The 26831-nt window shown below is 42.4% G+C and overlaps 1 protein-coding gene across 2 annotated transcripts in view; it reads left to right on the top strand.

The window, feature by feature from the left end:
* LOC139550725 (contactin-associated protein-like 2) overlaps window positions 1-26831 on the top strand; it is a 96554-nt gene that overhangs the window by 13459 nt on the left and 56264 nt on the right. For both annotated transcript variants that reach the window (XM_071361823.1, XM_071361822.1), the window contains exons 2-4: window positions 18605-18715; window positions 18877-19070; window positions 23624-23771. In XM_071361823.1, the coding sequence (XP_071217924.1) occupies window positions 18605-18715; window positions 18877-19070; window positions 23624-23771 (453 nt within the window). The remainder of the gene's footprint in view (window positions 1-18604; window positions 18716-18876; window positions 19071-23623; window positions 23772-26831) is intronic.

Genomic DNA, 26831 nt, shown 5'->3' with positions numbered 1-26831 from the left:
CTGTCAAGAACCTGTGTCTTATGTTCTGGTCTGGTTGAGATGTTCCCCTCATTCAACAGTAACTCGTATAGTCTGGGAGTTGTGCCATTTTAGTTAAACCTAGTCGGCAGGTGTTACAACAATATACTAGTCATGTTGTCCACAAAGACACTTAAGTAAATACTACAGTATACTAGTCATGTCCGGAAAAGCACTATAGTAAATACTACTGTATACTACAGTCATGTCCTCAAAACACTACAGTGAATACTATAGTATACTAGTCATATCATAGTAAGCATTACACGATCGAGGGATACTACAGTGGGTAGTATAGAACTCTCCAGTATACTACAAAATTATATAGTTAGCGCTACACATTTGAGGGATACTACAGTGTGTTGCATAGAATTATATAGTATACTACAACATTCTAAAGTAAGCACTACATGACTACAGTGTGTTGTATAGTATTCTACAGTATACTACAACATTCTAAGGTAAGTACTACCAATGATCAAGGGATAGTACAGCGTGTAGTTTGGGATTCTACAGTATACTACAGTTTACTACAGAATTCTATAGTAAGTACTAAAGTATTCTATAGTAAACTGAAGTATTTTTTATGTGGGCGAGCGAGCGGTCTGATTAACATGCCACACTTCTCAGTGTATTACTGTAGCGACTCTACCATTGTGTCACTGACCTTGGCGCAGCAAAAAGACATGGGTCATCAACAAATTAAAGGAGCATTACATGGTGGACCCAATTCATTAGCCTATCCCCATCAACATTGTCTTGCATATTTAGGAGGCTTCCGGTTTTAAATTGCTTCATAAAATGAAGAAATGTTGTGTCTGACTATAAGCCTTAGGCCTAGCTTGATGACAGCTAGTGGGCGTGTTGCTAAAGTCACCAGTAACCACATTACCACTCATTTTTTGTGTAGATAGATATGGTAATATAGGCCTAGTTCCTTGTGATGTAAATAGAATAAACTGCCTATTCTCCACTAAAACAAAACTCAGCAGCTCATGCACTGTTAGACATGAAATTACCAATAAGGAAAACGTGCTGATGTACAGAATATCCAGTGGCCATTTTGAAACATTAGCTCCCCTGTAGTCATCTCGCTCAATTAATTTGTTTTCATGTAAGCCCAATGTTTGTTAATGTTGTGCTACTATAGCCACAAGGCTGCTGGAATTATTCTCCCTATGTTTAAGGAAAATGTGTACTGCCAGTGTACTGCCAGTCTCTCACACGAGATGAGAGTGGGCCTTGCTGCTGCTGATATTGAAGGTCTTCGTTGTGCTCTTAGCAGAAATGAGGCTATCACAGGAGACTGCACTTAGGCTCTGTTGCCAAATCAATAACATTGGACTGTCTACATCAGAGATGGGGAGATCTGGGCTCAGCCCACAGCTACAGTAGATGAACAGCAGTCTGAGAAATGAGCTGTCAGCATCTAAGCCATGCCTTTATGCGCCAAGGAATTCATCTGGTTCACTTAATGTATGTTCAACCATCTGGGACAATCTCACTACAACAGACGGTCATGATACAAGACTTGTCTCGGGGTGTGTGTGTGTGTGGGTAGGTGGGTGTGCATACAGCACAATATTTGCTCACAGATGATGAGTAAAACTCAGTCTACACTCAGTGTATGACTAATCTGGTGTATAGAAAACGTTGGTAATGCCAAAGCTACAGTATTGTGATGAAGTTCTTCCACTTTCAAGTTCTGCTTTCAAAACGTTGTTGATAAAATCTGTCTTGGAAAGCAGTGGGGTATTTTCTAAAACATGGCAGTGTGTTTGAACATTTTCATCCACAAATAATTGTTAGGTTTCTTGGGTCTTAGAAAGTGTTTGTTGTCTGGATACCTTTTATTCTGTTGTGAGGGGCTACACATTCCCTCTCCACCTGTCAAAATACAAAGAGGAAATTACTTGTTTGTTTGTTCTTTTGCATTTCTATCAAACAAAAAGCATTCTTTCTTTGTCAGTCTGGGCAGACACTTTGATGGAGGCAATTTTCTGTTAAATGTTAATTGAGGCTAATGAAAGGAAAGTAACAAACAATCAATATAACTCCATAGGCACTCAGTGGTCCAGCAACATTCTTACTGTAGGTGATTCAGATGTCCACAATCACATTGGTCCTTGTCTAGTGTCATAAACCACGTTTCCATCCAGTTTTTATGTGAGTAAACTCATATTGTATAAAATAAATATATTTTATAAATGCCGACACATTTGTTTGTTGGACATGGTGGGATCTTTTTGTGTCAGTCAAATTAAGTATACAAGAAATGGCGGTGGAAACGCCGCTATGCGCAAATATTGATATAATAACCATCATATTGAAGTAGACTTGGAGTCACGCGATGATGTTGTGTGTGGTCCTCCCACTATGACTCGGGAAACAATACAGTTTAGTAGGCCACAGATTTACATTTACATTTAAGTCATTTAGCAGACGCTCTTATCCAGATGAAATATCTTATGAACTTCACAGGGTGGTGAAAGTGCACGGCGATTTTGGTACTCCTTTCCAATAAATATCGAGGGTCTTATTCTGGTGACATGATGATCGATGCTTGACTGCCTTTTTTTTTTTTCAATTTAAAGTTTTATTAAGTTTTCAAACAACCAACCAAACACATTCCACATTCACAGATGTGACAGACTTAAAAAAAAAAAAAAAATTATAATAATAATAAAAAAAATGTTATATATATATATATATACATATATACATACCTACATATACATACATACACACATACACACAAATAATAATTATAACAAAATTTAAAATGTAGAACTTGCAGCAGCACTATCAAGGTTCTTATTTGCTATTTCCAGCCTTAGCTGAGATGACGAGCCAATGATTAGTTTTTAGATTTTACAGCACCTTACACAACACGCATCTGCTCACCTCCCCGATCCCCCCATTCACTCTGTCCAATTTGAGATATAGTGGAGTAGTGGAGACCAGAGTCTATCAAACTTGGGCTGTCTCTTGTGGAGGTCATAAGTGAGCTTTTCAAGAGGGAGAAAGTCAACAATCTGGTCAATCCACATTTTAAATGTAGGAGAGGTACTAGAGGCCCACAATAGAAGGATACATTTCTTAGCAAAGTATGTAATGGTCATGAGCAAATTTTCTCTGTCAGGATCAAGAACAAAGTCCTGCTGGGCATTAAGAAGATAGAGACACGGGGTCATATCAAACTGTACATCTAGTATTTTCTGTGCAGCAGTATGTATAGATTGCCAAATTCTGGCAATCTCTCTACAGCTCCAAAATACATGCATATAGGTTCCACTTTCAGAGGTACATCTTTTACAGTTAGGAGAAATGTCTGTTTTCATTTTATGGAGTCTCAAGGGAGTGTAATAAAATTTGTACAAAAATTTGTAATTCGATTCTTTCATTTTTACATTAGTAGAGGAGCAGTATACCCTGTCGCAAACCTCCGCCCATAACTCATCACTGATAGTCAGACCAAGGTCCTTTTCCCAGATTATTTTCAAAGGAGTAAAGGAGGAGCCTCCTTTCTCAGAAAGGAGTCTATAGATATAGGATATTTTGCCTTTAATGGATTGTGCTGTGACAAGAAGGGTTTCAACTTCGTTCAACTGAGTTCTAAACCTCCTCTTGGAAGTAAATGAGGAGATGACATGTCTAATTTGAAGATATTTAAAAAAAAATGGGATCTTGGCACATTGAATTCACTGCAGAGCTCTTGAAAGGATTTCAGTGTAGTGGTCTTCTGATGAAATAGGTCTGAAAAGGTCCTGATTCCTAGAGTATGCCAAAGATTAAAGTTGGCATCCCTCAGGGCTTTTGGCAAGTCTGGGTTGCCTACTATAGGCGAGTGAGAGCATATTTGGGAGGAGATGCCCAGGTATTTCTTACAGTCCCTCCACGCTAGTAGGGTGCTGTAAATCACAAATGTTTTGGCTATGTTGCCCACTTCACTAAAGTTATTAATGAATATAGTTGAGCTTAGTGGCAATGAACCACAGGATTGGGCTTCTATCTGGATCCATGTTGACTCTTGTCTGTTTGTGATCCATGTTAGCATGTTGCGGATTTGGGCAGACCAGTAGTACAATTGAAGGGAGGGAAGGGCAAGACCGCCCTTAGATTCAGGTTTCGATAGAGTGGAGAGCTTGATCCTAGGTTTTTTATTGCCCCATATAAATTTGGTGATGCTTTGGTTAATTGTTTTGAAAAAGGAAGCTGGGAGATCGCATGGGAGCATCTGAAATAAATAGTTCAGTCTAGGGAGGATGTTCATACGGATTACATTAATTCTTCCTACTAAGCTAATTGGGAGGGAGATCCAGGTTTGGAGGTTGTTTTTGATTCGATCCAGGAGTGGAAGATAATTCTCCTTGAAAAGCCTATTCAGATCTGGTGTTATGAATATCCCAAGGTATTGAAACCCCTGTGTCTTCCATTGGAATGGGCATAGTGTCTTCATAGAACTGGTGAGTGTAATATTGAGAGGGCAGACAGTGGATTTGTTCAAATTAATCTTATAACCTGAAAACGTGCCATACTGAGCAATTGTGTCTAAAATGGGAGGAAGGGATTTCTCAGGGTTGGATATGTAGAGCAAGACATCATCCGCGTAAAGCGAAATCTTGTGCTGCAGGCCGCCTGCAGGAACACCTGTAATACTTGGATTGCTCCTTATCAACTCTGCCAGAGGCTCCGCCCCCAACAAGTAGAGCAGGGGGGATAGCGAGCACCCTTGTCTTGTGCCCCGTCCCAAAGGGAATCTGTCAGAGTTCAGTCCGTTAGTAGTCACCATGGCATTTGGATGAGAGTATAGTGATTTGATCCATTTAATAAAGTTTGGGCCCATATTGAACTTTTCTAAGACTGAGAACAAAAAGCTCCACTCCATCCTGTCGATTGCCTTCTCAGCATCCAGTGAAGCCAGCAGGACAGGGGTCTTCTGTGCGTTTACTTGATCAATAATATCAAAAAGACGGCGAATGTTATCAGAAGAGTATCTGTCTCTAATAAATCCAGTTTGGTCCGCTTTTATTATTTTGGGAAGAAGAGTGTTTAGTCTTTTGGCCAGCAATTTGGTAATTATTTTGTAGTCGAAATCCAACAAGCTTATGGGCCGGAAGGAGGAGCAGGATAGGGGGTCCTTGTCTTTTTTGAGCAACACTGTAATGCGAGCTGTGCGCATTGAGTCTGGGAGAACTCCGTTTTTACAAAAATCCTCCAGCATTGGCATGAAAATAGGGCTAAGCTGGGGCCAAAAAGCTTTGTAGAACTCTCTGGGGAATCCATCTGGGCCTGGGGACTTGTTAGGTGGCATGGAGGTAATTGCCTCCAGGATCTCCTCAGGAGTGAAGGGGGAGTTGAGATCTTCTTGGTCAGTCTCTGATAGTTTAGGTAGCGAGATTCCCTCTAGGAAGGAGTGGAGTTCTGCTTCCGTGTGTTTTCTCTCAGAGGTATATAGTTTGCAGTAAAAATCATGAAAAGTTAAATTGATCTTTTTTGGGTCATATGTGACCTCGTCCTCTGCTGTTCGGATAGCCATAATTGTACGCTCTGACTGCTCTTTTTTTAATTGATAAGCAAGCAATCTACTAGGCCTATTGCTATACTCATGGTATTTCTGTTTAGTAAAGAAAACTTTTTTTTAAATCTCCCGAGTATAGTCCAAATTCAGTTTGGCTTTGGCTGCTTTAAGTTGACTCCAGGAGGTGCTGTCTGTGGATTGTTTATGTACTTTTTCACAGCGTTCCAGCTCCCTCTCCAGATCTAGCCTGTGTGCTTCCATTGCTTTTTTCTTAGAGGAAGCATATGCAATTAGATGACCTCTTAGTGTGGCTTTAGCAGCGTCCCACATTGTGGCCGGAGAAACAGGAGAATCTTTGTTGTCTTGTGTGTAGTTGTCTATCCATGTAGTTACCAATGTATGGAATGCTTCGTTTGATAGCATGGAGGTGTTGAATTTCCAGCTCTTTGACCTCGGGATGTTTTTGCAGAGGTCAAAGCGGAGGTGGACAAAGGCGTGATCCGAAAGCGCTATGGGTCCGATTCTACACGTGGCTGAATTTATGAAACTCTTTGGGATAAAAATGTAATCTATACGGGAGTAGGTGTTATGGACATTAGAGTAGTATGTATAGTCCATAGATGAGCTATTAGTCTCTCTCCAGATATCTATCAGTCCCATCTCTTTAGTAAGAGAGTTCAACATCTTTGCAGATCTAGGATTTGTGGTGGGGACTTGAGATGATTTGTCTAGGGTTGGGTTCAGGGTACAATTAAAATCTCCGGCCAACACTCCAAAGGAAACACAATGCTCATTGAACAGGGTTATCATTTTCGACATAAAAGCAGGAGTATCTGTGTTAGGGGCGTATATGTTTAAGAGAGTAATTGGTTGCCCATACAGTGACCCAGTTATCAAAATAAATCTCCCCTCCGGATCAGATATGTTTTTGTCAATTATGAATGGAACATTCTTATGGATAAGTATGGCTGTGCCTCTACTGTTGGATTTGAAAGATGAGAAATACACCTGTCCCACCCAAGCTCTGCGGAGTTTGGCATGTTCAGCATCACAGAGGTGTGTCTCTTGCAATAGCGCGATGTCTGCTTTTTCCTTTTTTAGAGCACATAGTATCTTTTTCCGTTTTATTGCATGACCTAGACCATGGCAGTTCCATGTCAATAGATTTAAGGTACTAGTCATCGTCATCGAACAGTAATCGAACTTTAGTGCAAGTCATCTCTGGGTAAAGGTGGATAGTAGTTACAGCTGCGTTCACATAAAAGGAAAATAAATGGTTTACATAAAATAACAGTCTCTGAACACCCCAGCCGAGTTCCCAAACAACTCGACATATCCCGTTGGATCTATTACCTCCCCGCTCAGTCACAATTCTGTGTTCCAACAACAACAACAACAAAAAAACGGGAACAGTTAGCAACGCACAACGTCTCCCCCTCCCCACCAAAGAAATGCCTCATCCTCTCCGCCCCGCATTGGGTAAATGACAACGTAGCCCCCGTCCAGACCACATTAAAAATGGGAGAAAATAAAATCAATAGCCCAGCCTACATATAGTAGGCCTAGGTTATAATATGGAGCCTATCCCTCTCAGCTAAAGGAACATAAATATAGATTAGACGGCTATAATGACATTTAGCAGGGCGGGTGGGTCTTTGGATATCGGCTATATGTTGTCTTACCTCCTTTAGTAATAATAGTAATCGCATTTAGTCATTGGTCCATTTCTCATTGACCGGGGTTGTCTTTCAAAAAACGTTTTGCCTCTTCGGGAGTTTTGAAGTGTCGCAGGGCTCCTTGGTAAAGAATCCTGAGCTCGTTTGGGTATTTGAATCCCCTAAAGATGCCTCGGTCAATGGAGTATTTCTTCACCTCGTCAAATTCTCGGCGCTTTCGGCGTATTCCAGCTGACAGGTCCTGTAGTAAGATGAGTTTGGCGTTTCCCACTGTAATGGTGTTGGTTTTCGCCACCTGTAGGACTCGTTCCTTGTCGGTGAATCTCAAGAAACGTATGGTGATTGGGCGCGGTGGTTGTCTGGCTGCTGGTGGGGGCCTCAGTGCTCGGTGAGCTCTCTCGAGTTCTATGGGTCTGTCGGTGGACAGGTGGAGCCACTCGGGAAGTTTGTCTTGCAGGTAGCGGATCAGTGGCATGTTTCCCTCTTCTTTTTCGCCCAGATTTAATAGAACACAATTATTCCTTCGCCCCCTGTTTTCCAGGTCCTCTGTTTTCTCTTCCAGCTGCTCTATTTTTTTTTTAGCATATGCTATTGTTTCCATGGCGTCTGTCAATAAGTTTTCCGTGGATAGGATTCGCCCCTCTGCCTCGTCCAGGCGCCCCGCGTTTATGGTTATCTTGTTGTTTATGTCAGGCAAAGCATTTTCCAGGATTGTCACCTTGCCCCCTATCGCACTGAGCTGAGCGTTAATGGCATCTAGTTTAGTGTTGAGTTCTGTACGTTGGGATCTCAGCTCAGAAAAGATGTCTTCGACAGAGTGCGAGGTTGGCCTTCGTTGGGCCTCGGGGGGGAACGGGTCCTCTTGCTCCTGGCTAATGGCGCTAGCTTTTTCTGAAGCTAGCTGCTTCTTGGAGGCTTTTTCCGTCGCTAGTGCTCGAGTCCGGGTAAAAATGTCACCTGTAGTGTCGCCTTTTGTAGCCGCCATGACTTTTTGACTAAAGCTAAATGAGTTTAAACTTGAAGTGGAGGTAAGATTAGGAATTGGAAACTACTTGTGCGGAGCTCCTAGTTCATGCGGCCATCTCGTTCAGGGGTCACGTGATCCCCCGCTTGACTGCCTTTTGACAAATAAAAATATTCTCATCATGTAGACTACCCTACTCGCACAGCCTACCCGCACTGTATCTGCTATACACGCACTGTATCTGCTATACCCGCACTGTATCTGCTATACACGCACTGTATCAGCTATACACGCACTGTATCTGCTATACACGCACTGTATCTGCTGGCTAGAGTGCACACGCCTAAACCAGACACATCTGCTGTAAACGCAACAGTTTTTGTGACTGAGAGGGACCGCATTTCAGCCGTGTGTAATTTCCATGCAATGGAAACATATTGAACTTTAGATTTTTATTTGGTATATGAAAAATTAAGCGAAAAAGTAAATTTTGTATGCACTACATCACGCAAAGCCTTTTATCCAAGTCAATTTAATATTGACACTATTCTCGCATTATTTACCAAGCAGTTGGTTTGGTGTTTAGGGAAACCTCAGGAATGTAGACAGCGGAGTTATACAGATAGTTTTTCTATAACAAATTTGGTAGGAGGTAGCTACATCGCTAAAATCTGAATCTACATGTCATAGTTTGTTAGTGAATGAGCAGTGTAACCTTTCCTTAAGTCTATAACGTTGCTTTTGAAGTCTATAAAATGTATCTGGCTTATGGCTACAGATTCAAGAGTGATAATTAACTTTTGGAAATTATGTTGACCTCTGCAGCTCCAATTAAACATGAGTGCATGGTGCATGTTGATTTGGAGGCCTGTAGTTAATGAGATTGTAGAGAGTGTGCAGTGAGTTTTGAAATGCAGCCCCGAATTCTAACCGTTGACCTCTGTAGCCAAGCAAGATTGAGCCATTAGCAAAAGTTACGCTAGGAGTCTGTTAGTCTCTTAGACAATAAGATGGCGCCTGAGAAGAAGGCAGACGTTTTACGTGCCCCCAACAGATTGTGTTTTTTGTTTGTTTATTTGCATTGTTTAAAAAAATATATATTTAATTTTTTATTTTATGGAATATCCGAAACATACAATATACTTGCGGTGAAGCCGATCAACAACTACACCATACCAGTCATCCAACAGACTCCCATTCAGAGCGACACACAGAAGCATCCAGGGTCAATGCCCTGGTCAAGGGCACGTTGACAGATCTCCCACCAGGCCAAAAAACGTGAACCCGAACCCTCCAAGATCCCCCCACAGTTCCCCAATCGCTGTCCCTCAACCATTTGAGACCCCTCCCACAGTCCCCCCAAGAAGAAAAATTTAAATAAAAAATAAAATGAATTCCATTCCCCACCCCCAAGAACACCCAATGCACCAACAACCAACAGAATGAACTAAAGAGAAAAAAAGAAAAAGACAGAAGAAAGCAGCAAACAACAATGGACTTTTTTTTTTTTTTTTAAAGGACATCAAGGACAACTAACATCATAACAGCAATGCCATTTGTATATGTTTGTGTGCATGTCCGGCACTATTACATGTATGTGTGTGTTCCTGTATGCGTTTATTAGAATGATAGTGTGTATATATGCACATGTTCAAACACCTGCACGGCATCAGCCTCAGGCAAACCGGCATTAGCTGTAAAAACACTGCCCATCAGTGTCATTCAAACTTACTTTTAAATCTGTTTTACTGTGACTTTATTTTTTACTTTTATCTTTGACCATCATCTCCCGCACAGCAACTCCACTCCCACTTGTCTCCAATTCCACATCCCAACCCTCAGCTTCCCTCAGCCTGTCACGCCCTGACCATAGAGAGCTGTTTATTCTCTGTTGGTTGGGGCATGATAGTGACTTGGGTGGGTCATCTAGGTGTTTAATGGTTTATGTTGGCCTGGTATGGTTTCCAATCAGAGACAGCTGTTTATCGTTGTCTCTGATTGGGGATCATATTTAGGCAGCCATTTCCCCTTTGTGTTTCGTGGGATCTTGTCTACAGATAGTTGCCTGGGTGCACACCAGTAGCTTCACGTTTCGTTCAGTATTTTGTTGTTTTTGTTCGGTGTTCATTTAAATAAAATAAATGTACGCCTACCACGCTGCACCTTGGTCCAATCCTTACGACGATCGTGACACAGCCCATCCCACCTATCTCTGCTGGCTACCCTCTTCGGATTTCTACGTAACATATCTTTCAACTATGCTGTGATGTTTAACGTACAATTTCAATCTATCTAGATAGATTGAAATTGTACGTTAAACATCACAGAATCCACAGATTGTGAGTTGAAGATAAATACTTTTACTTAGAGTATTAGAATATTAGTAATTGACTGACCCGGTCTCTCGAGATTTTATAACAGTACTATTTCTAGGGTCAATTTTAGATCAATGCTATGCATTTTCAGCCATTCCTGAACCTGAGATCTTCATTCGGTGGGAGAGGATAAGATGGAAAGGAGAACATCTGCCTAAAATATTTAGCTTCCTCTTTTAAAATATAATTTGGAGAATCATTGATGAATCCGTCTACAGTGAAGAGTTTCTGCAAATGCTTTTGTTATCGTTCCTGTATTGGAGATTCAGGAAGAATTTTGTGCATTTTTCTCCATATTCCATCCAGTTTGATTTATTTTTGTAATAGATTACATTAGATCATTCTTGAATAAGTTCCTCAAGTTCTTTTTGTTTTTCCTCTAACTTATTTTGCATCTCTGTAGTATCGTTTTTATTGCTATCTACCTGTACTATTAGTTCATGGATTTCCCTTGTTAGTCTTGTCTATTTAGCCAGAAACTGCTTTTTTATTATTGATGAATATTGAATTGAATGGCCTCTGAAGGTACATTTAAAGGTATCCCAAACAATAAGGGGATTTCCTGAACCTATATTATACTGGAAAAATTCAGTTATAAATTATTTTGTCTTAGTTAAAAATAAGTTGTCCTCCAGTAAACTTTGATAAAATGTCCAATATCGCCGTCCACTTGGAAACTCTATAAGAGTTATGTGAATGCCAATTAGATGATGATCCGATCGCATTCTGTCTCCTATTAAAACTTTTTAAACATTTGATGCAAGAGAGAAGAGGCACGAAGGTAGTCAAGACGACTATCTTGATTAAGTCTCCTCCATGTATATCTCACTAGGTTGGGGTTTTTTAGTCTCCAAATATCCACTATTTCTAATGTGTCCATAATATTTGTGAATTCCTTAAGGGCACTGTGATGATAGTTTGTAAAGTGATTACCTTTACTGTCCATTGAGGTACTTAACACTGTGTTATAGTCTCCTACCATAATGATATGATAATTTGTTGCCTGTAAGTTCAGTAAACTTGTATAAATGTTTTAGAAGAAGTATGGATCATCCTGATTTGGACCATATAGATTAATGAGCCAAATCTTTTTTTTGTTCACTTTCATATTCAAAAAGATCCTTACGAATCATTCCTGACTATTTGCACATTCAGATCGAAATTATTGTTAATTAATATCATCACACATTAATCACCCCATTCCTTTTTCCACGTAACTTCATCTAAGGATGTAGAGTGAGTTTCATGAAAACAGTATGTTAAATTCCTTTTCTTTTAGCCACGTAAAGACTGATCTTTTTTAATAATCCGCTAAACCGTTACAATTATAACTGGCTATACTTATTTGACCCCTTACCATAACTAGATACTATTCTCAGTCTAAATTGACCATAATTAGTGCTTGTAAAGTTACTGCCATCAGAGGTATTATGACGGTCAAAATTAGAGCTTTCAAATGTCTGATTTAAAATTCAAGAAATAGGTTTGAGCAATATTTGTTTTATTCACTTGCCTGTTTGCCTGTGAGCCAATACCACAGATGTTAGAACATTGAGACAAGATATTATGTGTGTAGTAAATCTGAGTAGGTTGATGAGTATGATATTGGATGTGATTTAGTGAGAGTGTGTACGATGTCTGTATAAGAGTAAGACTATAATGTGTGCTGTCCAAATAAATAATTACTCTGCCAATTTGCATGGTTGAGTGTCTATGTGTGTAACATGTAGTGCGTATAGCCTTAATATTCATGATGATAATTGTAATCCATATCGTATCACCGTCATAGTTGCATCATAATTACCTTTAACATCATTGAAAAACACATCCCAGCATTTCCATAGCAATTGCCGTTTCACATGATCATGAAAGAGACCTTGCATTACTCTAGAGACGGCTTCACTACAGTACAAATGTATTCCGTACAATATGTTATTATTCCCCAATGCCACTATTCTGATATCTTCCCCTTGCTTGTTTAAACATATATAAACTTGTAGACAAATACATAAAAAAGATAGACAAACAAGAAACATATTAAATTATAAAACAGTTCTCGACAATAGAGAGAGAGTGAGAGAAGAGAAGAGAAAAGAGAGAAAGAGAGAGTGAGAGAAGATTACGAGATCAGGTGTGTGTGTGTATGTATAAGTCCATATGTGTAAGCGAGCATGTAATTGTGTACGTGTGTGTTCATATCCACTTCATAGTGTTCAGATATTTTTATAGTTCCCATACTTTCTTTTTTTTGTAACCTGAAGTCCCTGTAGAATTTAGTACAGCGATGGTGTTATGTAGCTGTCTCAGAATAGCTATCCATCTATAATGAGTTTGTCCACATTGAGAAAGGCACACTTAACCTTCTCCCTCTGTTGCCTTTGTACCGGACACAGTCTCCTATGATGTTCGTTTATCTCCCTTGGAAATTGGTGATTGAGACCGAATTCGGTCCCTTCCTTTAAGCTCCCTTCCCCTGCTTTTGATCAGCTCCTTTTGTTGGTAGTGTTCAAATTTTGCGATGATCGGTTGGGGACCCTTGGTCTTGTCGCTCCGAGCTCCAAGTGTGTGTACTCAGTAGAAAGCCACCTTGTTTACAGTCTCTATACGAAGTTTCAAGGCGGATTGCATGAATTCTCTGATCGCGCCCTCTGTATTATTGGATGCGTCCTCAGGAATCACAGAAGAAAAGAAAAATCACGCATGCTACGACTTTGTATGTCTAGTAGCGACTTCTTAAAGTCCTGTTTTTCTTGAGTATACAATCCATGTTGGAATCGTTGATTTTTACCTTGGCTGTGAGTGCCTTGTTCTCTGCTTGGAGAATGAGAATTTCACTCTGGCTAAACTCAAAACTCCCCCTCAGCCCTGCTACCTCCTCACACAACCTTTCCAGTGTTGCATCGATTCCAGCCAGAGCACTAGCCTCTACTTCAACGGTAAGTAAATTGTCCGTGTCTGTAGATTAATCTGTTTATCTTTTTTGTGGGGGTTAAAGTTATTTTGTGAGGTAGTCGGATCTTTCCATGATGGGAGTATGTTGTTCCCCCATAGCGTAAAGCTGTTGGTACTCGTCGATTTCCCTCAGGATCTCCTTAGTATCCAGGTTGTCTCTTTACTGCAACCAGTTGTTTTACGAAAAGATAACAATGAGTCTTTCTCACGACGACGACAGGTGTCTGTAGTACAGCCAGCTAGCACTCCCGGAATCCACGCAAAAAATGGAACACAAACTTGCAGTCCCAGACGTAAAGGATAACCGCGTCGTGGAATCCTTAGCAACAAAAATCAATTTAATGAAAAATATTTAATATTAACAACAAACCAAGTGTAGACAGTACAATGTTCTGTTGCATGCTCTGATTATGTATGCTGCGTGATGACGTCATCTTGTGTTTCTTGGCCCACTTTATTTGCGTTGTTTGTAACTTATTTTTTACTTATTTTGTACATAATGTTGCCGCTACCGTCTCTTATGACCAAAAATAACTTCTGGACATCAGGACTGCGATTACTCACCACGGACTGGCAGAATCCTTTTTTTCCTTTAACAAGTCTGACGAGGCCGACACGAACGATATACTGCTTTCTTGGGAACAGCCCCAGATCCCCGTGATTTGCGTGAAGTTGGGGCAGAGAAAAAGGCGGGCTGCCTTCTGAGAACTCGTAGGCGATTGAATAAACCCCCACTTCCTAACATTCTGCTAGCAAACGTGCAATCTTTGGACAATAAAATAGATGACCTACGCGGAAGATTAAACTACCAACGGGACATTCAAAACTGTAATATATTATGCTTCAAGGAGACGTGGCTGAATGACGACACTATCAACATTAAGCTGGCTGGTTATACGCTGCACCGGCAGGATAGAACAGCGGCGTCTGGTAAGACAAGGGGCGGCGGGCTATGTATTTTTGTAAATAACAGCTGGTGCACGATATCTAAGGAAGTCTCGAGCTATTGCTCGCCTGAGGTAGAGTATCTCATGATAAACTATAGACCACACTGTCACGGCCGTTGAAAGAACTGGACCAAGGTGCAGCGTGGTGAGCGTACATTTTCTTTATTATTATGAAAAGACGCCGAACAAAACAATAAACACTACAAAACAAACCGTGAAGCTAAAGGCTAAGTGCCATAAACAAAGTCAACCTCCCACACAGACAGGTGGGAAAAAGGGCTAGCTAAGTATGGTTCTCAATCAGAGACAACGATAGACAGCTGTCCCTGATTGAGAACCCTACCCGGCCAAAACATAGAAATACAAATAATAGAACATAGAATACCCACCCCAACTCACACCCTGACCAAACCAAAATAGAGACATAAAACGGTTCTCTAAGGTCAGGGAGTGACACACACTACCTACCTAGAGAGTTTTCATCTGTATTTTTCGTAGCTGTTTACATACCACCACAGTCAGAGGCTGGCACTAAGACAGTATTGAATGAGCTGTATTCTGCCATAAGCAAACAAGAAAACCCTCACCCAGAGGCGGCGCTCCTAGTAGCCGGGGACTTTAATGCAGGGAAACTTAAATCCGTTTTACCAAATTTCTACCAGCATGTTAAATGTGGAACCAGAGGGAAAAAACTGTACCACATTTACCTCACATACAGAGACGCATACAAAGCTCTCCCTCGCCCTCCATTTGGCAAATCTGACCACAATTATATCCTCCTGATTCCTGCTTTCAAGCTAAAATTAAAGTAGGAAGCACCAGTGACTAGGTCAATAAAAAAGTGGTTAGATAAGCAGATGCTAAGCTACAGGACTGTTTTGTTGGCACAGCCTGGAATATGTTCCGGGATTCTTCCGATGGCATTGAGGAGTACACCACATCAGTCACTGGCTTCATCAATAAGTGCATTGATGACGTCGTCCCCACAGTGACTGTATGTACATACCCCAACCAGAAGCCATGGATTACAGGCAACATCCACACTGAGCTAAAGGCTAGAGCTGCCACTTTCAAGGAGCGGGACTCTAACCCGGAAGCTTATAAGAAATCCTGCTATGCCTTCTGACAAACCATCAAACAGGCAAAGCGTCAATACAGGACTAAGATCGAATCGTACTACACCGGCTTTGATGCTCGTCGGATGTGGCAGGGCTTGCAAACCATTACAGACTACAAAGGGAAGCACAGCCGAGAGCTGCCCAGTGACACGAGCCTACCAGACGAGCTAAACTACTTCTATGCTCGCTTCGAGGCAAATAACACTGAAACATGCATGAGAGCACCAGCTGTTCTGGAAGACTGTGTGATCACGCTATCCGCAGCCGATGTGAGTAAGACCTTTAAACAGGTCAAAATTCACAAGGCTGCAGGGCCAGACGGATTACCAGGACGTGTACTGCGAGCATGCGCTAACCAACTGACAAGTGTCTTCGTTGACATGTTCAACCTGTCCCTGACTGAGTCTGTAATACCTACATGTTTCAAGCAGACCACCATAGTCCCTGTGCCCATGAACACTAAAGCGACCCTCCTAAATGACTACTGACCCATAGCACTCACGTCTGTAGCAATGAAGTGCCTCGAAAGGCTGGTCATGGTTCACATCAACATCATTATCCCAGAAACCCTAGACCCACTTCAATTTACATAGCGCCCCAACAGATCCACAGATGATGCAATCTCTATTGCACTCCACACTGCCCTTTCCCACCTGGACAAAATAAACAGCTATACGAGAATGCTATTCATTGACTACAGCTCAGCGAACAACACCATAGTGCCCTCAAAACTCATCAATAAGCTAAGGACCCTGAGACTAAACACCCCCCTCTGCAACTGGATCCTGGACTTCCTGACAGGCCGCCCCCAGGTGGTAAGGGTAGGTAACAACACATCCGCCACGCTGATCCTCAACACGGGAGCCCCTCAGGGGTGCGTGTTCTGTCCCCTCCTGTACTCACTGTTCACTCATGACTCCACGGCCAGGCACGACTCCAACACCATCATTAAGTTTTCCGATGACACAATAGTGGTAGGCCTGATCACCGACAACGACGATACAGCCTTTAGGGACAGCCTATATTAGAGACCTGGCCGTGTGGTGTCAGGACAACGACCTCTCCCTCAACGTGATCAAGACAAAGGAGATGATTGTGGACTGCAGGAAAAAGAGGACCGAGCATGCCCCCATTCTTATCAATGGGGCTGCAGTGTAGCAGGTTGAGAGCTTTAAGTTGGTGTCCACATCTCCAACAAACTAACATGGTTCAAGCACACCAAGTCAGTCGTGAAGAGGGGGCAACAAAACCTATTCCCCCTCAGGAGACTGAAAAGATTTGGCATAGGTCCTCAGATCCTCAAACGGTTCTACAGCTGCACCATCGAGAGCATCCTGACTGATTGCATCACTGCCTGGTATGGCAACTGCTCGGCCTCCGACCGCAAGGTATTACAGAGGGTAGTGCGTACGTGTTAGGAATTTTATGAATAATAACTAAAACTATGTCTACATTTAGATAAAACTATAACTAATTGAACTCTGCACGGTATTATTATTATATCTGATTAATAATGTTAATTCATAAGGAAGGGATTAGGTAGTATGAACAATGAGGATAAAAACACCATTCCAACTTAGTTGGAGATTTGTGCTGTGGGTTATAAAGTAAGCAAAAAGGGTCGTTAAACTATGGTTGAACTGACCCAACTTAGCCCTGAGATGTTTAGATAAGGCAGTGAGTAACTTTTTAGGTCTTCCATTATCTTGAGTTGTCTGCTAAAGTGGTAATAAATTATAGTGAGCCTTCAGGAGAATAAATGATATTGTGTGTCATGTGTGTGCGCTGGGGAGTTGGAATGAACTTTTGAACCTGTTTTATCTTGGTCAAGAGGAGGAGATTTATTCTGTAACCAATGACGTCATATCTTGTATATAAACTGTTGTTCATGGTTAAATGGGAGCGTGCTCCGAGAATAAATACTATTATCTAATTTTAATAAGACTGTATCCTGTCTATTTTATGTTAATAAGTATCTTACAAATTCTTATAAATAGACAGATTGATTTTAATTAATGAGTACATAAAGGAATTATGAAATTCCCCAGTACATCACTGGGGCCAAGCTTCCTGCCATCCAGGACCTCTATTCCAGGCGGTGTCAGAGGAAGGCCTTAAACATTTTCAAAGACTCCAGCCACCATAGTCACAGACTGTTCTCTCTGCTACCGCATGGCAAGTGGTACCGGAGCGCCACGTCCAGGTGCAAGAGGATTCTAAACAGCTTCTAACCCCAAGCCATAAGACTCCTGAACACCTAATCAATTTGCTACCCAGACTATTGCATTGCCCCCCCCCCCTTTACACCGCTGCTACTCTCTGTTGTTATCATCTATGCATAGTCACTTTAATAACTCTACCTACATGTACATATTACCTCAACTAACCGGTGCCCCCCACACATTGACTCTGTACCGGTAACCCCTGTATATAGTCTCGCTATTGTTATTTTACTGCTGCTCTTTAATTACTTGTTACTGTTATTTCTTATTCTTATCCGTATTTTTTTTAACTGCATTGTTGGTTAGGGGCTCGTAAGTAAGCATTTCACTTTAATGTCTACAGCTTTTGTATTTGGCGCATGTGACTAATAACATTTGATTTGATTTTGATTTGATCTTTGGAAAGTTATTCATCAAGATTGAGTGTGTCTACCAGGAACATGACAGGCTGAACGTTTGATTTATTTTTCAAAGCTATTCATGTATTGCTATTGATGTGTTCAATAATAACCAAACCAGACAGAAATTGGCCTTGCCAGTATTCATATTGTACTTATATTGAATGGCCTTTGCTTCCAGTCATTACCACCACGGGCCTGCTATAGAAAAGGATGTGAATGGTAAGAGACGTCACATGTGCTATTCTCTCCAAAAACCTGTCTATGGTAAGGAGCAGTAACGTAAAATACAATTGTAAGGAAGAAAAGAAAACTTAATCAAATACATTGTTAAAACACACTGAAGTGTCATTTTATGGGACGATGACTCATTCCTCCATTGTCTGTATCTTGTGTTTTGTGTTGCCCTCCAGGGAAATGTGATGAAGTGTTGGCCACACCACTCTCTCACACAGCTTTTACCAGCTCCTCAGTGTACTCCGGTGGATATGGGGCTGGATACGCAAAGCTCAACAGGAGAGGAGGTATTAACTAAAAGAATTCAGAATGAAAGCTTAACATCTAAATATTTTTATTTTATGATTATTTTAAGCTGCAGTCTCATTCATTTCACTCACATATGTTTTGCCACATAGAAGCAGAGGATACTAACGGTTGCTGGTTTGATTGTTTCTCTCATCTCCAGGTGCTGGAGGCTGGTCTCCGGGGGACACTGACCGTTACCAGTGGCTGCAGGTGGACCTGGGCACTAGGAAGCAAGTCACCTTCATTGCCACACAGGGCCGGTACAGCAGCTCTGATTGGACAACCCAGTACAGACTCCTCTACAGTGATACAGGAAGGAACTGGAGACCGTATCGGCAAGATGGCAACATATGGGTGAGTGTGTTAGTTGTCATACGTGTATCAGAAATGCTTACTTAATCAGCAATCATTTCTAAATGTCTGTACTTTGTTCATATAATTATAGCCCAAAGAGAGCAATAGTAATGGCATATTTTTGTAGGCACTAACGCCATGGTTTGTTGAACAAATCCTATGGGAAAATGTTGTTGTAGGGTTATTGTATAAATGCCGAAAATAAGGTCTGTGGTGAACACAGGTTTAGGAGATCTTATACATTTTGTTCTATGAGATAATCTTCATCAGCTGACTCACTTTTTGTAAATCTTTAAGCGTTTACTGTATGTAATAAAAAAAGCACATAAAAGGCTTCATAATTAATGAAGGTCATGTTAACTGACTGATATTACCTCATAGAACAAAACATATAATATCTCCTAAGCCTGTGTTCATCTCAGACCTTTTTTCGACATTTATCCCAAAACCCTATACTTTCCCCATTAATTTTCCCCATAGCAATTGCTGAACGAACCAGATGTAACTCATTTCCGGTTTTTAGGACTACAAACTTTTTGGTTGTGCACCTGTTATACCCCTGAAAGGGGGAAATATAGAAATAAATCACACAGAGATGTAGCTTCAGCTTCAAGTCACTTGTAATTAGTATTTTTCATATAAAATCATTAACCATTTACATAGGTACAATATATATATTTTTTTTACAAATGCACAAAATATATTCTCTTTAAATTAGATAACTGTTACAATTGTTCAATAAACCAATATTGTCTCATTTATACATTGCAATGGCTTGATTAATCCTCTATTATCGCTCTTTAAATTGACACTGAAAGCATCACGTATTCCACTATTTATTATCACCATTGATTATCCTTGTATATACTGTTCCTATATTTATTAGATACTGTATGGATTAATTCCTATCAGCATGCAAACTCCTCCTAATAACAAAAACATGTATAACCTTGAATTAATTCATATTTAGTGCTTTAGATTACAACAACATTCACATTTTCCGAAAGTTTTCCATTGTTCCCATTCACCAACCACACACACAGGAGCTGTGCTCGGTCTCTCTTGGGCACGCTCTGATCACGAAGTCACCTCGTGTAAGTGAGCAGCCTTCTAGCAAGCTAGCTGTAATGGCTGTCGCTCTCCTCATCCTCGGATGAGGTGAGGAGAGAAGGATCCTCAGACCAAAACGCAGGCTCAGGGAAATAAGCCATCTTTATTATAAATTATGATGGCACCCGAAACGAAACAAAACACTTTCCAAACTACAAAATAACAAAACGACGTTGACGCAACCTGAACATAAACTTACATAACTAAACATAAACTTACGTACAGGAAAACAGACGACAACGAAACGAAACAAACAAACGCTACAGTCCCATGTGGTACGAACAGACATACGGACACAGGAGACAATCACCCACAACGAACACTGTGACAACGCCTACCTAAATATGACTCTTAATTAGAGGAACGCCAAACACCTGCCTCTAATTAAGAGCCATACCAGGCAACCCAAAACCAACACAGAAACAGAAAACATAGAATGCCCACCCAACCTCACGTCCTGACCAACTAACACACAAAAACTAACATAAATAGGTCAGGAACGTGACAGTACCCCCCCCACAAGGTGCGAACTCCGGACGCACCAGCACAAAATCTAGGGGAGGGTCTGGGTGGGCATCTAACCACGGTGGTGGTTCAGGCTCGGGGCGCGGTTCCCACCCCACCATAATCCATCCTAACTTCCTCCCTCCAAGAATGTCCACCCTCTTTTGACCCCCACAAAATTCCCTTAACAACATATCTAATAGGGACAACCCCGGGACAGAGAGATAAATCAAGAAAGAGGGATAGATAAGAATATAGAGATAGATGAAGATAGAGAGGGAGATTAGGATAGAGGGGCAACTCCGGACTGAAAGGCAGCTCCGGACAGAGAGACAGCTCTGGACTGATGGGCAGTTCTGGGTATCCAGCCTTTTCAGGCTGAAGGGCAGCTCATGGCTGACTGACGAATCTCGATGCTCATGGCTGGCTGACGGCTCTCGACGCTCATGGCAGGCTGACGGCTCTCGACGCTCATGGCAGGCTGACGGCTCTCGACGCTCATGGCAGGCTGACGGCTCTCGACGCTCATGGCAGGCTGACGGCTCTCGACGCTCATGGCAGGCTGACGGCTCTCGACGCTCATGGCTCTCTGACGGCTCTGGCTGCTCATGGCTCTCTGACGGCTCTGGCTGCTCATGGCTCGCTGACGGCTCTGGCAGATCCTGTCTGGTTGGCGGCTCTGGCAGATCCTGTCTGGTTGGCGGCTCTGGCAGATCCTGTCTGACGGGCGGCTCTAGCGGCTCCTGTCTGGCGGACGGCTCTAGCGGCTCCTGTCTGGCGGACGGCTCTAGCGGCTCCTGTCTGGCGGACGGCTCTGTAGGCTCATGGCAGACGGGCGGCTTTGCAGGCTCATGGCAGACGGGCGGCTTTGCAGGCTCATTGCAGACGGATGGCTCAGACGGCGCTGGGGAGACGGATGGCTCAGATGGCGCTGGGGAGACGGATGGCTCAGATGGCGCTGGGTAGACGGATGGCTCAGATGGCGCTGGTGAGACGGATGGCTCAGATGGCGCTGGGGAGACGGATGGCTCTGGCCGGATAATGCGCACTGTAGACCTGGTGCGTGGTGCCGGAACTGGAGGCACCGGGCTAAGGACACGCACCTTCATACTAGTGCGGGGAGCAGGAACAGGGCACACTGGACTCTCAAAGCCCACTCTATACCTGGTGCGAGGTACCGGCACTGGTGACACCGGGCTGAGGGCAAGCACATCAGGATTAGTAGGGGGAGAAGAAACAGTGTGTACAGGGCTCTGGAGACGCACTGGTAGCTTAGTGCGTGGGGCCGGAACTGGAGGCACCGGGCTAGATACACGCACTACAGGGAGAGTGCGTGGAGGAGGAACAGGGCTCAGGATACGCACTGGTAGCCTAGTGCGTAGTGTAGACACTGTAGGTACTAGGCTGGGGCGGGGAGGTGGTGCCGGAAATACCGGACCGTGGAGGCGTACTGGCACTCTTGAGCATTGAGCTTGCCCAACCTTACCTGGTTGAATGCTCCCGGTTGCCCGACCAGTGCGGGGAGGTGGAATAACCCGCACCGGCCTATGTAGGCGAACCGGAGAAACCATGCGTAAGGCCGGTGCCATGTATGCCGGCCCGAGGAGACGCACTGGAGACCAGACGCGTTGAGCCGGCCTCATGACACCTGGCTCAATACCCAATCTAGCCCTCCCAGTGCGGGGAGGTGGAATAACCCGCACCGGGCTATGCACTCGTACAGGAGACACCGTGCGCTCTACTGCGTAACACGGCGCCTGCCCGTACTCCCGCTCTCCACGGTAAGCCTGGGAAGTGGGCGCAGGTCTCCTACCTGCCCTTGGCCCACTATCTCCTAGCCCCCCCCCAAGAAATTTTTGGGAATTACTTACGGGCTTTTTTGGCTTCCGTGCCAGACGCGTTCCCTCATAGCTCCGGTTCCTCTCCCCGGTAGCCTCTGCTCTCCTCCGTGCCTCCAGCTCAGCTTTGGGACGGCGATTTTCTCCTGCCTTAGCCCAGGGACCTTCTCCATTCATTATTTGCTCCCATGTCCAGAAATCCTTTCTCTCCTGTCCCTTACTCTGTTTAGTTTCCCTTTGCCGCTTGGTCTTAGCGTGGTGGTGGGTGATTCTATGTTTTCTGTTTCTGTGTTGGTTTTGGGTTGCCTGGTATGGCTCTTAATTAGAGGCAGGTGTTTGGCGTTCCTCTAATTAAGAGTCATATTTAGGTAGGCGTTGTCACAGTGTTCGTTGTGGGTGATTGTCTCCTGTGTCCGTATGTCTGTTCGTACCACACGGGACTGTTACGGTTTGTTCATTTCATGTAGGCTATTTTTCCCTGTTCGTGCGTTCTCGTGTTTATGTATGTTCGTCGTTCAGGTCTGTCTACTTTCGTTTTGTTATTTTGTATCATTATCAAGTATAGTTCGTTTTCGTCTTGTCTTTAATAAATATTATGTGTTCACAACCCGCTGCGCCTTGGTTCCCTCACTACTCCACCTCTTCTTATGAAGAGAGAGAGGACAGCCGTTACACTAGCTAGAAAAACGGCAAATTTTGACGTGGTCTAAACATACAAATAACACATTTAATGTTTTAAACATCTTTGCTGCTGACTAATTAACACACAGTAACATTCTTACATTAACAAATATATTCAAAATCACATTCATACCTGAAAGGGGGAAATATAGAAATATATCACACAGCTTCAGCTTCAAGTCGCTTGTAACGAGTGCGCTGGGAAGCCCTGTGCGCCCCTATAGGAATTCCTAGGTATAGCCTATCAAACTCACATCAGACAAATGAACAGCATATTACTTACTGGTCCACATTATGATTCGGTTTTATTATTTCGTTATTATGGCACTTTTAATTCTATCACGCACCATCTAAAATGCTCCCCATGAACAGTAATTGGCTTCAAAATGTGGAACCTAAAGGTTCTGTTTGCTTTCCAAGGCATTTTCAGGCAACTCCAACAGCGAGAGTGTGGTCCGCCATGATCTGCAGCATGCAATCATAACACGCTACATCCGCATCGTCCCACTTGAGTGGAACGAGGAGGGGAGGATCGGCTTGAGAGTGGAAGTCTATGGTTGTTCTTACTGTGAGTGTACGGCACTGTACATCCATGCACATCTCACACTACTGTAGAAGAGATAGTATATGTGAACATCCTTTAACATAAGAACATAAAAAGGAATCTCTTAATTCAAAACATCCTTTATTGCGTGCAGTTTGGATAATTTCTACATGAAGAAAATATGAGAATAATCATGTGTTGGCCAATATGGGCTTAATTAATATGTAATACTGAAGGTTTCAATTATCTTGGTATCATATATCATATCTGTCAGGTGGGTGTATTAATATGCTCAGTAATGTAGATTCATTGAGTTTAAATAATTACATAACTGATCTATGTGCCAACAGCGACATTCACACAGCTACAGGTTTTTGATAGAGTAGGAGATAGAGAACAGCTGTTTACTTTCGCTGGTTTCTGTTGTTACCTTCTACTACAGAAAAACACGCTTTACTGATCAATTTCTTTATTCAAAGCTTTCACCTGCCAAACCACCCTTTGCTGTGTCCATTCTATGCTGTATTACACACTGTAGAAACTGATAGACAGGAAAAACTGACCAGGAGAAACTTGTTTGCCCTAGTCATTGACCAGTCTAGTTCCCCCTGGCCACTTACTGCAAATACTCCATCCATGCCCTTAAGATTGAACAGCAAATAGATGTATCCGACTGTCAGACTGGGTAAAGAGATGAAAGCACCTTTGAAAGGAGAAAGTTGCCACAGGGTGATATCACAATGCCATGCTGCTGTCTAAAGACACGTAGGCTGGCACATCTCAACAGACAGAAAAGTATTTGAAGTAGGCTTATATACCGTATACCGGGGTATTTCAATACCGCCAATACCGTTGAAACTGTTTCTTTTAAGTATATACAGTGGGGCAAAAAAGTATTTAGTCAGCCACCAATTGTGCAAGTTCTCCCACTTAAAAAGATGGGAGAGGCCTGTAATTTTCATCATAGGTACACTTCAACTATGACAGACAAAATGAGAAAAAAAATTCCAGAAAATCACATTGTAGGATTTTTAATGAATTTATTTGCAAATGATGGTGGAAAATAAGTATTTGGTCACCTACAAACAAGCAAGATTTCTGGCTCTCACAGACCTGTAACTTCTTCTTTAAGAGGCTCCTCTGTCCTCCACTCGTTACCTGTATTAATGGCACCTGTTTGAACTTGTTATCAGTATAAAAGACACCTGTCCACACTCCAAACTCCACTATGGCCAAGACCAAAGAGCTGTCAAAGGACACCAGAAACAAAATTGTAGACCTGCACCAGGCTGGGAAGACTGAATCTGCAATAGGTAAGCAGCTTGGTTTGAAGAAATCAACTGTGGGAGCAATTATTAGGAAATGGAAGACATACAAGACCACTGATAATCTCCCTCGATCTGGGGCTCCACGCAAGATCTCACCCCGTGGGGTCAAAATGATCACAAGAGCGGTGAGCAAAAATCCCAGACCCACACGGGGGGACCTAGTGAATGACCTGCAGAGAGCTGGGACCAAAGTAACAAAGACTACCATCAGTAACACACTACGCCGCCAGGGACTCAAATCCTGCAGTGCCAGACGTGTCCCCCTGCTTAAGCCAGTACATGTCCAGGCCCGTCTGAAGTTTGCTAGAGAGCATTTGAATGATCCAGAAGAAGATTGGGAGAATGAAATATGGTCAGATGAAACCAAAATATAACTTTTTGGTAAAAACTCAACTCGTTGTGTTTGGAGGGCAAAGAATGCTGAGTTGCATCCAAAGAACACCATACCTACTGTGAAGCATGGGGGTGGAAACATCATGCTTTGGGGCTGTTTTTCTGCAAAGGGACCAGGACGACTGATCCGTGTAAAGGAAAGAATGAATGGGGCCATGTATCGTGAGATTTTGAGTGAAAACCTCCTTCCATCAGCAAGGGCATTGAAGATGAAACATGGCTGGGTCTTTCAGCATGACAATGATCCCAAACACACCGCCCGGGCAACAAAGGAGTGGCTTCGTAAGAAGCATTTCAAGGTCCTGGAGTGGCCTAGCCAGTCTCCAGATCTCAACCCCATAGAAAATCTTTGGAGGGAGTTGAAAGTCCGTGTTGCCCAGCAACAGCCCCAAAACATCACTGCTCTAGAGGAGATCTGCATGGAGGAATGGGCCAAAATACCAGCAACAGTGTGTGAAAACCTTGTGAAGACTTACAGAAAACGTTTGACCTCTGTCATTGCCAACAAAGGGTATATAACAAAGTATTGAGATAAGTATTTGGTCAATAACAAAAGTTTATTTTCCACCATAATTTGCAAATAAATTCATTAAAAATCCTACAATGTGATTTTCTGGATTCTTTTTTCTCATTTTGTCTGTCATAGTTGAAGTGTACCTATGATGAAAATTACAGGCCTTTCTCATGTTTTTAAGTGGGAGAACTTGCACAATTGGTGGCTGACTAAATACTTTTTTGCCCCACTGTATTTTTAATACATTTTAATATTTGTAGCTATTTTTTAAGTAAAGAAGATTGCGTTCTTCATTTCAACTGTCACATAAATTTTCATAATGAAGCTTACCGGTAGTCCCCACTCACGTGGTGTTTGTTTACAAGTACAGAACGATGAGAGACAGGAGCCTTGTGAGTCACTCACTCTTGAGCAGCACGCACCAGGTAGTTACAGTATGGAGTTCACAACTAAATGTTTGCCAGCTAGATATCTTATGACTATTAAGTTAATTGTCTAAAATGTGCTGAATGCTCTACAGTTGCGCATTTGGTTTGCCAATTTAGTAGCTGGTTAGCTATTAAGCTAAGTGGTTAGCCCTTGATTATGACTCTCAGTTCCATTCTATTACACATAAGTCATTGGACGAAGGCGTCTTCTCTTCGGGAGAGTTTTGTTAAGAGCCCTGACGCTCAATCTGAAGATTAACACGCATCGCTTGCGGTACAGTTTAGGTAGAATAAGGACCTTATCTGTCATATCAGCAAGAAATAATAAAAAAATAAACTAAAGGTTAAATTGATACACACCTTGATAGGGTTAGGGTTAGAGTTCTCACGCGGCCATAAGTCAACGTTACAACGCATGTTT

This window comes from Salvelinus alpinus, chromosome 23, assembly GCF_045679555.1.
Source record: "Salvelinus alpinus chromosome 23, SLU_Salpinus.1, whole genome shotgun sequence".
NCBI lineage: Eukaryota > Metazoa > Chordata > Actinopteri > Salmoniformes > Salmonidae > Salvelinus > Salvelinus alpinus.
This window is presented reverse-complemented; position numbering and strand designations above follow the sequence as displayed.